At 42.0% G+C, this 12360-nt stretch overlaps 1 protein-coding gene across 3 annotated transcripts; it reads left to right on the top strand.

Moving 5' to 3' along the window:
• The first annotated feature begins 1130 nt into the window (after nt 1-1130).
• Nucleotides 1131-11382, top strand: sp8.L (Sp8 transcription factor L homeolog). Of its 3 annotated transcripts, none has more exons than XM_041565540.1 (2): nt 1131-1202; nt 8072-11382. In XM_041565540.1, exon 2 carries the CDS (start codon nt 8105-8107, stop codon nt 9605-9607), a length of 1503 nt encoding a protein of 500 aa, XP_041421474.1. In that variant the 5' UTR covers nt 1131-1202; nt 8072-8104; the 3' UTR covers nt 9608-11382.
• The last annotated feature ends 978 nt before the right edge of the window (nt 11383-12360 follow it).

The following is a 12360-nucleotide window of genomic DNA, read 5'->3' as shown; positions in this document are numbered from 1 at the left end:
CAACGGTGAAAAAGTGCCATTTAATGGCACAGGCGCCATTAAATGTCACTTTTTCATCGTTGACTGTTTCTGTTCAAAACACAGTAAATTCCTCTTCTGTACAGCACAAGATTGTTGGAGGGGCCCATCACCTTAAAACTGTTGTTTGGATAATGAACAAAAAAAATATATATAATTAAGAGCAACTTTCCAATATACATTGGCTCTTTCCATTCTTCCATCTGATTCCTGAAACAATGTACCAGACTCTAGCTGATCAACAGACTTGGAGCAAAACTGACAGCTGCTACTGAGTCAGAACCAGGAGAGAGTGCAGAGAACAGAAAAGGAGAAAGGAATACTGCTTTCAGTAGCAATTGAATTTATTATTTTTATTATGATTATTATTATTATTAACATGTATTTATATAGCGCAAACATATTGCGTAGCACTGTATTTACTGATAACTTTAAAGGCACTTAAAGTTGTTTAATTATTATTGTTATTATTATTATTAATATTAGTATTATTAATATTAGTAGTAGTAGTAGGTAGCATTATTATTGTTATTTATTATTTTTTATTATAATTATTATTAATAATAAATTAATTATGAAATAATAATAATATATTCAGTTATTGTGCAAAAAAAAGCAGTTTTCGTGTGCCAGCCCTTTTAAAGAAAAAGGGAAAACTGCTGGCTGCTCCCCAGATGCTGTAAGGAGGACTGACCAGGAGAATTTATTTCTATCCATCTTTTTATTGAGTCCTAGTACCTGCCCAGGTCTCCCTGCTATGATTTGTAGGGTTATAAGTGAATGGCATAGATTTTAATCTTACTAAATGTACATGCTTCATTTAGTGAGTGCATACAGTCCCAGACAGACATATATTATGGGTATGTATTATTACTGGGCACAAAGATTTCGAGAAGAGCAATTTGTCGCGGCATTTAACCCACGAGTGCAGTAAATTCGCCCAGAAGAGTTAATGAGACGTGGGATTTTGATGCGTTTTGCTTAATACAAGATACAGTGCAGCCCTGGGAAGAAGCCGTGGGTTTGGTTGGAGTAGGACAAATAGATGTAAGTGCGATTAGCAGGTGGGGGGATCAAGCACTTGGAGAATATGAAGTGGCACTGATAGGAAGGGAGTGAGAAATAGGAGCAGATCTGCCTAATTGGAGAAAGGAAGGAGCTCTGCTTGCAACTACTCCACCGAGGTACTTACTGAGCACATAGATCCATTAATACTTTTTACTTGTCCACCCAGGTACGTCCGACACAATCGGATACATTTTTATTTTGCTTTTTTTTTTATTCATTGTTGCTCTTTGTGACAGATCTGGTCGTTTTATTCGATTTTAACAATGATTACAAATAGGCATCTGAGGAGCAGGAGAGGAAAGTGTGTGAGTGACAGTGGCAGCAGTTTGTTTGTATGGGGTTGTATTTGTATTGTGATGAGGGTGCTTGTGCAGGTATAGTAAGTCAAGTATAGTAAGCTGCAATTCCTGTACTGCTGTATTTTAATACAATTCAAAAAAGACAGAAAATGAGAATTGCTTGTTTGTTAGTCTGTGTGTTGCAGGCATATAATTCATATGAGTGTATGAGACTTGATTAGAAGAAGTCGGTAGTGTGTATGTGCTGTGTTATACACCATGTACTATTCCCTATCCCTCCCTCTCTCCCTGACCCCTACTCCTACAGTTCAATGCAATCATATCTCCCTTGTGACTTATTGCTTATCTGGTTATGTAGAAACATGTAATGTTGGTTAATCAGGCGTTCACACTATAAAGCCCACTGATTATTTTACCCTAAAGTGCACTGCTCAGACTATACTTTGTTCTTTCTCCCTAAAGTGCCCAGTTTATACCCTAAATAATATACACTGTCACCCAAAGTGCCAACGTTATATTAAGCTGTTCAACCTCATCATGAGCCCAAACTGTCACCCCAGTGTGCCCACATCATGCGCTTTATATTTCTCTGCACAAATGTAGCCACATTATACCGTGTAAACTCTCTTCTCCTGTGCCCACACTAAACCGTCCTCTTGCCCACTAACGTGCCCATTACACTACTCTATAGGCTGCTAGTCTGTACCCTACAAGTGTCTGTCTGTGCCAGGATAATGCCCGGGCTATTGATGGGAATGAGGGTGCAGACACAGGGGTTTGGAGAAGGAGGGCCCCATGTGCAGCCACCAGGGCTGGATAGAAGGAGAAAACTAGTTGATTTTAGGAAGGTTCTCCCCAGGATGTAAACGAAGTCCCAAAAGCTGTTTTCCAAATGGGAGAAACAGAGAAATTAATCAGGGATCCCATCCATCATAGGCTGTAATAAAGGCAGCGACAGGGATGAGGCAGATGATATGATTAAGGAGCTGTGGTCGTTTTAATTAACTTTTTGCTGTCCTGTAATGATCAAACTGGTCAACAGCCCCGGTCAATAAGCATGTTAATATCAACCAAATAAAACCAGGGATGATTAAAAACCTCCTGCTTTATTAAATTTGAAATTCAAATGAAATTTATGCTGCAGATGCGCTCGGAATACTAATCTGGCAGACAGTGCAGGATCGCTGCTCCCGACTCAAGCAACAGCTTCTCTCACACTGACTGACAAATGTGCGCACACACCGCTGCCTACTGCGCCTTGCACCTCTCACTCATCTGCGCCCAGCGCAATCGGCTCTGGGAAATGGATGCTAATCGCTGTGCTTGGGCTCTGAGACATTCTGCTATTTGTAGTACATGATTCATCGAGTAAATGGATGGGCAAAGATAGATAGATAGATAGATAGATAGATAGATAGATAGATAGATAGATAGATAGATAGATAGATAGATAGATAGATAGATAGATAGATAGATAGATAGATAGAGATAGATAGATAGATAGATAATAGATAGATAGATAGATGATAGATAGATTTTAATATTGCTAGATTATAAAAATAGAAAATATATAGATGACAGATTAGAAAGAGAGATGGGTGGAAGGGATAACATGGTAGATAAACAAATCGACAGGCAAGAGGTAAATGATAGATGATAGAATCAGAGAGAGAGAGAGGACACGATATTTCACAGGATAGAAAAATAAATTGATGGACGCTGGATATACACGAAAGTAGATAGATGACAGAATCAGATAAAGAGGAAACAAAGGATAAATAAGATATTTCATGATACAGAAAAGTATACCGATAGATAGATAAAGACAGATAGAGATAGATGATAGATAGATAGATAGATAGATAGATAGATAGATAGATAGATAGATAGATAGATAGATAGATAGGTAGGTAGGTAGGTAGGTAGGTAGATAGATAGATAGATAGATAGATAGATAAACAATAGATAGATAGATAGATAGATAGATAGATAGATAGATAGATAGATAGATAATTGATAGATAGATGATAGATAGATAGATAGATAGATAGATAGATAGATGATAGAAAGAGAGAGAGAGAGAGAGAGAGAGAGAGAGAGAGAGAGAGAGAGAGAGAGAGAGAGAGAGAGAGAGAGATAGATAGATAGTGCTAAGGAAAAAGCTATATATGTGGTAGATTAATTATAAACAGGGTCAAGAATGAAAAGATAAATAGATTTATTGTATATAGTCAGGAATGCTATCAGATTTAACCCGTATTTGGCAACAAGCAATACGTCTAATAAATCAATTTGTTTCATATATGTGGCCTTTCATTTTATTGTTCTATTTCTTCATCTTCTCTTACGAATCGAACACACGGGTTCAGTTAAAGAAATGACGTGTTTGACGGCTTTGGAGATCAGCCGGACGAATTAACCCTTTCCCCGCCAGTAAGGCAGCTGCAGCGACTAGCAGCGACAGGGTTAAGGCTGGAGGTTTAAACAAGTGTGTATTAGGTCCCGGGGATGAATATCATTACAGGAGCAAGTCAAAGCAATGAAGTTAATTCTTTTTTTATTTGTTAAACGGGAGTCTCCTCCTGGTCCCACCTCTCCCTCCTTCTGGGCCGGGCAGACACGCCTTCTCTACAGGCTGAAATCAGTCAGAGCGCAGGGAGAAAGCGGCCCATTCATTTGGCTCCACGCTTCCCATCTCAATCAGAGGGGTGTAAGGTGCCTCTCACTCCCCTCACATCAATAGGTATCATGTCCTAACAGGGACTATACTCCCCCGCCGAAATCAATTGGCACCGCTTTTGCAGGGAGAGAGGAGCGCATGCTCTGGGTCTGTCAGGGAGGAACTTTGCCCTGTGACAGTCAGATGCCGCCTGCTGGGAGGTGGCACAGTAATGCTTTGTCTGGGCAGCCCAGCTCCTGTGATTAATAGTTATATCAACAGCTTCTCCGAGCTTAAACTGTCATTTTTATAACTATTCAATTCCAGCGTGGATAATAGGACACCCACTAGTGTGGCACTGCCAGGCTGAATAAAATATGGGTTTGTCCTTGGATATAGAGGCTGTCTAGGTGGCCCACAGTTAAGGGGACTGTATGAATTATAAAATCAGTTCAATAAGACAATGCAAACAAGTCCCTTGTCTGTGCCCCAGGTGTGGGCAGAATATGGGCATGTCAAACTGCTCCCCAGAGCAACCAATGTCCCCAGTGCAATGTCATGTCTTGCCTTATCCCCCTGCCACTATCTTGTTAATTAGAGCTAAAGTAGTGTACAGTTTAACCCTCAGTGGGAAAAAAAAAAGTTCAGAGGTGCCACAGGGGATCGGCTGAGCAACTGCAAGTGACCAATGTCCCCCTACAGTTAACAGATCAAACCTGCAGGGGTGCATGATGGGAATAGTGTCTCTAAGGCTAAATAAACAATTAGCAAAGTTTTCTTTAACTCTGTAAGTGCTGGTAATGCTGATTAATGGTAATGCCCCATTAGAGTTATTCACTGGACCTGACACAACCTACCCCAGGATTACCCAAATACTAATTTGAGGTCTACTTTTAGTGGTGTTGTCCCATTATGAGCCACATCCATAAAAACATGGTTAGAATTCTGTTCCATTGAAAATATTATTTAAAGGGCAAGTCAACCCCAAAATAAAAAATGCCTAATAAAAGAAAACGTAATTCTAAGCAAATTTGCAATATACATTCATTTTATAATGAGTCATGGTTTTAAAGTTATTTGTACATGTATTGCTATTGAAAGCAGTTTTTGTCTGTCCCTTTCTACTACCTGAACGGAGCTGTGTCATATATTGGAGTATTTATGAAGCCGGTAGGACTGTGGGCCACTGGACACCGCCTAAACATTAAGAGGTGGATAAGTGGGTGAGTGCTGACTACAAAAATTGCCTTTCTACTACCTGTCCTGATGGCCAAGACTGTTGATACAGTGTAAGACAAGGCAACTGATTAACAGACCTTTCTTTGCTGGGGAACCAAGACTTTTGCAACATTGTTTAAAAAGTAACAACCAGGAGTTAAGAAAATGCTGCTTTGTATAGCAATCATAGTTAGAAATAACTTTAAAAGCACTTAAAATGTTTAATTCATGTATATTGGAAAGTTGCTTAGAATTATGGGTTTATTTTTATTTTGAGGTTGAGTTGCCCTTTAAATACTGATTAAAGGGAAAATGTATATTGGTATATTTAACAAAACTATTTCTTATGTAACCGTAACATAATAAATATCTGAAATAAAGCATGAAACCGGAGGGTGATTTAGACAAGCTGTCAGAGTCTTGATATCTACTGATCACCAGCTAAAGGTCTACCTTTTGGGCATCTACCCCTTCCAGCCCAGACCTTTCACATAAAAGTATATTCACATCCCCTAGAAACAGAAAATGGAAGTTCCCAGACTAAAAGTGGGTTCTTTAACAACATTGACAAGAAAGGAACATGTACTGGGAGAAGAATAAGTGCCTGGAAAGGGCTGGGGGGAGCCACTGGGGAAATGTCATTGTATTGCTTCTCCTCCCTCTTGCTCCCAGTGCTCCCCTTTGCTGGGGAGTGGGCTGTCCGGGCTGTGGGGATGACATCACGTGGCACAGGGCCTGAGAGGTTCGGCGCTGAGGCTGATTGGTGGGCTGCCACTCAGCGCTACTTCAAAGCCAGAGAGGAGCTACAATTGAGGAGGAATGGGCGGAACTGATCATTGTATTGCACACCTCTAAAAAAAACACTGCTCTGATTTATACATATAAAAAAAGATCCTCTGAGGAGGGCACTTTTGTGATGGCAACTTCTCTACTAGGGGTGAGTCTGAGGATTTTCTTGTCGCTTTAATTAGTTCTTTTCTTCTTCCCCCCTTTTTCTTTTTTTTTTTTTTTACTGCCTGTTTGGAGGGGGTTAAAATAGCCCTGGGTCCAGACAGGGGCGATCAGTCTCCTATTGAGTGGTTTTAGTACAAGGGAGTGGAGAGAGGAGGAAAAAAAAAAGGAAGGAACTTAAAGGGGGCCGAGTCACTTTGGATAAGGTATTAAGGGCTTTTGGAGCAAGAAGCATTGAGCGCGGCGCTACAGGCTCGGTACATGAGTACAGGTTTATAGGCTCGACTTTCTACTGGCATAACCCGCTGCCTTCTCCTCTGCCAGGTACGTGCCCTCTCCTTTTATTCCTACTCTCATTCCCCTCTCGTTCCCCAGCCTGGGAGCTGCACACACAAACACACAAACACACACACAAGCGCTACAAGTTGCATTTCGTTTTTGCGCACTTAAATGTTTGGCCTTTTCATGTCGCAAATGTTACAGTTCATTTTTGTCATTATCTTGTTGTATAGAAAGTTAGTAGGAAACGAAAACAAGAAAAAAAAAATCATCCAAGAAAGGGATTTATGTTCTGGGATATTTTATATTTTCCTTGGATGTTTACGAATGGAACCAGCGTCAATGCGAATTAAATTCAAATGCGCGTTTAATATGAATGCAAATGTTCCACTCACAATAACTTGATTTAGGGTTCGAATTATCTTATGTTTTTTGGGTTCGAATTATCTTATGATTTTTTTTAGCCTTTGTTTAGAGATGCCCCCAGGTCCTGGATCGATTTTATTCCAATTAAAGGGGTTGTTCAACGTTGAGTAAACTTTTAGTATGATGTTGAGACAATTTGCAATTGGTTTTCTTTTCTTTTTTTCATTTGTGGTTTTTGAGTTATTTTCGCTTTTTATTCATCAGTTGCATTTTAATGAAAACTGCAGAGCTGCTACATAAAAAGCCCAATAACTCAAAAACCACAAATAATAAAAAATTTCAAATTTTAAGGAATCTGGTAGCTAGGGTCCAAATGACCCTAGCAACCATGCATTGATAAAGTGGTGCTGTTCTAAAGTTCTTGTTGATATTAAGAAGAGACTGGACTATGAATAGGAGAGGCCTGAATAAAAAGAGGAGTAATAAAAAGTAGCAATAACAATAAATGTGTAGCCTTACAGAGCATTTGTTTTTTTAGATGGGGTCAGCGAAGCCCATTTGAAAGCTCGAAAGAGTCAGAAGAAGAAGGCAAATAATTAAAAAACTGTAAAAAAAAAAAAAAAAAAAATAATGACGACCAATTGAAAAGGGTCTTAGAATTGGCCATTCTATAACATACTACAAGTTAACTTAAAGGTGAACCACCCCTTGAATCTGAATTCAGCGGTAGCGCTTAGCAGGCTGTGGGCGAGTTGCTCTGGGTACAAACTCTGGCTCCGACCTGGAAATCGCACAGCTAGGGATAGTTTGCAACTTTGTGGCTTGTAGCTAAACTGTGCGCTGCTGTCTGTGCAACTTTGTTTTACTTATTTGATCGCCTGCTGCAGTGGGTGAAACTTAGCAACATTTTACTAAATACCCTCCCAGTATAACTGTGTGACATTTTAGCACAGGGTGAAACGATATTGTGTTCAAATCCAGTGTTGATATAAAACTGTATAAAATCGTTGATAAACCTTTCAACAGAAACACTGCCAGTGCTGTAGACAAAGTTGTGAAGAGTGTGAGTGTGGGTCAGTGCAGTGAGTGTGTGTCCTATAGTTCAGCTATTAGAATAAACATTGTACTTTGCGCCCCAGTGCTATTTCTCTGTCCTGTAAGAAATGTGAGTTAGTAATTGTTCCCCTCTCCGTGTCTCCTTGTTTCTCCCCAGGAAGAGCCCCGCTTGGGATCCACTCCCCTGGCCATGTTGGCCGCCACCTGTAACAAGATCGGCAGCCCCAGCCCTTCCCCGTCCTCCCTGTCGGACACGTCTGGCTCGTTTGGGAAGGGCTTTCACCCATGGAAACGCTCATCCTCCACCTCCAGCAGCTGCACTCTGGCTTCAGGCTCTCTCTCCGGCTTCAGTGTTGGGGGCTCGTCCAGAAGCGCAAACGGATCCTCGTCCTCCAGTGCTGCAGCGGCGGCGGCTGCTGCGGCTGCGGCTGCCGCGGCGGCTGCCCTAGTTTCGGACTCTTTCAGCTGCGGAGGCTCCCCCGGGTCCAGCGCCTTCTCACTCACCTCTGGAGGAAGCGGCGGTAGTGGAGGCGGAGGGAGCAGCGGATCAATGTCAGCCGCCTCCCCCTTTGCTAACGAGTACTCTGTGTTCCCGGTAAGCGGGGGGTCCCAAGAGGCAGCGGCGGCGGCAGCAGCTGCAGCGGCGGCGGCAGCAGCAGCCGCTTCCCACCATCAGCCGGTGTTCTTGTCCAAGGTTCACGCTTCAGTAGACGGACTGCAGAGTATCTACCCCCGGGTGGGCATGGCGCACCCCTACGAGTCCTGGTTCAAACCCTCGCACCCCGGGGAAGTGAGTGCGGCTGCGGCCGGAGGGGCCTCCAGCTGGTGGGAAGTTGGAGCCGGCTGGATCGATGTGCAAAGTCCAGGGGCCGGTGCCGCTCTCCATCCCGGGGCTCTGCAGGGCTCCCTCCACTCCCCTCTGGGGGGATATGGCACGGACTACAGTGCGGCCGGACTGGGACACTTCAGTACTGGAGGCGGCGGTGGTGTTGGAAGCGGAGGGGGAGCGGCCGGGACAGGCAGCGGTGGTGGTGGAGGGGGCAGCCACTTACTGAGCCCTGGAGGGCAGCACTTGATGGACGGATTTAAACCTGTCATTGGACCTGGCTCCTACCCTGACCCATCCTCCTCCCCTTTATCTGCGGGCTCCATGTTGGCACCTACCGGGCCCCTGGGGGGGTCTCCACGCTCCTCAGCCCGTCGCTACTCGGGCAGAGCCACCTGTGACTGCCCCAACTGTCAGGAAGCCGAGAGGTTGGGTCCCGCCGGGGCCAGTCTGAGAAGGAAAGGCTTGCACAGCTGTCACATCCCGGGCTGCGGCAAAGTCTACGGCAAAACGTCGCATCTAAAAGCGCACTTGCGCTGGCACACCGGGGAGCGGCCCTTCGTCTGCAACTGGCTTTTCTGCGGCAAGAGATTCACTCGCTCAGACGAGCTGCAGAGGCACCTGCGCACCCACACCGGGGAGAAGCGCTTCGCCTGCCCTGTCTGCAACAAGCGATTCATGCGCAGCGACCACCTCAGCAAACACGTCAAAACTCACAGTGTCGGGGGAGGAAGCACAGGCTCTACAGGACCAGGCAGCGGCAGCAAGAAGGGCAGCGACACCGACAGCGAGCACAGCCCCTCCACTAGCCCCACCTGCCACTCCCCGGACCTCCTGCACCCCCCTGACCGCAATGGCTTGGAGTAAAGTCCCCCCAGTAGCCCCGGACACTCAGTGGCCACTGTATAAGGCCACGGACTTGCCACTAACTCTCATTCTTCCCCCGCAGCTTGACTCCTTTCTTGCACAAATGAGCCCCACTTAGCACATCAAAAAAGTCGTTTTCAAGGATTTGTCCAAAATTGTGGAAACTAATTCCCCCCACACCCTCCCTGCTTTGTTCAAGGGGACAAGAAGGTGACTAATAAGGACAAGTTCTCTGCTGTGTGGGGGGCTGTGGGGGGCTGCTGGGTGGCATCAGGTGGCCACTACTAATGCATTTACTAAAACTATATACTATACCCACCCTGCAGTCTCAACCAATGTTTGAATGGAGCCTGGAAATGCCACATTATATTGTGTGTGTGCCCTGTTGTGCAGCAAGCCTTGCAAAGTTCTATGAAATGGTTCAGTTGCAGCAATTTCCATTCAGCTGCGATTCTGTCGCCCTGTCGCAAGCAGGAAGCCAGATCAGTCTAGGAAAACCTCATATCCTGATATTAAAGTCCCATGTAAAATGCACTTGATCCTTCAGAGAGAACTGTAAATACTTTCCCCTATCAGCCTCACTCTTTAACCCTGTGAGTGCCAGAGGTAGCTGCTCAATGATACTGACTTGGGCGACTCATAGATCAGACTTTCTACTTTCTGTACTCGTTTCTCTTTCAGACACATTGGGATGTTCCTAAATAGGACTAAACAATGTTATTTACTTGTGCTTCACTTTTCCTCCTATCATATCTGAACTGAGAAGAACCCCTTGTATTTTTACACTTTCTATCTGTTTTCCAAGAAGGTGCTCACATTTGCTTAATGTAGTTCACTTTTTTTGGTTATAAAAAATAATAATAACCCCCCTCCCCCACCCTCACTTTCCCTGTCCTGGGCATAGAGTTTATTTTGCAGGTTCTTGCCCAGCAACCATCAAATTAAATTATAAATAATAACGATAAAATAAAAAAAATAATCTAATAGCTGTGGAAATTCGTCTCTTTTAAAAGGCTGCCTTCAAAATGTGAGGGGAACCCATCTGTATAGTATTTTTCTTGTACATAAATCGCAGTAAATATTTGAAATATATATATAGAAGAGCAACAGTTTTCTTTTTGTCACCACAACGAAATACATCGAGTTATTGTTACAGCTAACTGAAGTTTATTTTATTTTATTTTGGTTAATTCGTCCCTTGAAGTGTTTCTAAAACAAAACAAAAAAATCACTTTGAGGAGTTTTAGTTTTGCTTGAGTATGAATTTTAGATAGGAATAATCTTTAGGGGAAATTGCAAAGCGATGTTTGATTAATGTTGAATGCCATTTTATTTAATGGAGCATGTTGTTTGCCATTGCTGGTATAGCTAAAGTAACAGTCCTCCTCTGATTTCATTACAAGTGACAACCCCCAAATACTCACATGCTCATTATACTGTAGGTGGCCTGTGTATTTCTTGCTAATGTCAAATTAAAAAAAAAAAGTAAAGAAAAAAAATGTTAAAAATAATGATGAATAAAAAACAAAACAAAAAAAAACACAGAATATTAAACAGCCACTGACAAGAAGATATCCATAGTTTGCAGAAGCTGCAGACTGTTTTTTCTCCTCTTGTTGTAATGTTGAAATAATTTGGATATTTCACATTGAAATGAAAAAAAAAAAAAAGCCTTTCGCTGGGACGTTTTAAGATTGCATTATAAATGCATGAAGTGTAATTGGTTTTATTTGTAATATTTTAAATAATGGTATTAATAAACGCTGGAAAGAAAAGACGGATGTAAAGATTATTTTTTTTAATTGTGTCTATATGTGTTTTATTAATGGGGATATGAATTCATGCTTTGTGGCTCCGGCTTTACTTGCTACTTGTTTAGGAACATTGCTGGGGAACAATAAGCACCGAATTCCATGGCGATTATTCGTTAGAAATAAATCTGAAATCATGTTATTTTCCTATTTCTATATTGAAAATCTATTTTCTTTATAATGGCCCCGACAATGTGTATTACAATGTAGTAGAATTAGTTAAATTAAGAATGATCATCTTCTTCTTCTTTCTTCTTCTTCTCCTTCTTCTTTTTCTTCTTCTTCCTTCTTCTCCTTCTTCTCCTTCTTCTCCTTCTTCTTCTTCTTCTTCTTCTTCTTCTTCTTTTTCTCCTTCTTCTCTCTTCTTTTTCTTTTTCTCCTTTTCTCCTCTCTTCTCTCTTCTTCTTCTTTTTCTCCTTCTCTTCTTCTTCTTTCTTCTTTTTCCTTCTTCTTCTTCTTCTTCTTCTTCTTCTTCTTCTTCTTCTTCTTCTTCTTCTTCTTCTTCTTCTTCTTTCTTCTTTCTTCTTCTTCTTCTATTCCCCTTGACTATACACGATAGCCTAGTTTAATAAAGAGTACGTTATTATAATTACAGGGAACTTCTTTACTCCCCATCATACATTTTGGTAGAGGGTCAGTGGATGGAAGCAAAGCCAGTAACAAGGCTGATATATTTAGATCTATGAATTAGATATGGAAATCTCTATGGAGGCAGCAACATGTGAATTTTTATAAAAGACAAACGAGTATTTAGTCATTTACAATGAATACAAAACTTTATAGCATTATTATTATTTTTATTATTATTATTAATATTATTATTGCACTAATCTGCTAAATAGCAGCTATATATTGCTTTTCATCGTGTGACTGGTGCAGGATCTGGTGCAGAATAGTATCATAATCAGTTGTAAATAAAGAAGGTAGGCAGAGAGGCTAGCA

Source organism: Xenopus laevis, chromosome 6L (genome assembly GCF_017654675.1).
Source record: "Xenopus laevis strain J_2021 chromosome 6L, Xenopus_laevis_v10.1, whole genome shotgun sequence".
NCBI lineage: Eukaryota > Metazoa > Chordata > Amphibia > Anura > Pipidae > Xenopus > Xenopus laevis.
Note: the sequence above shows the minus strand (reverse complement) of the source record. Positions and strands in the feature narration are given on the sequence as shown.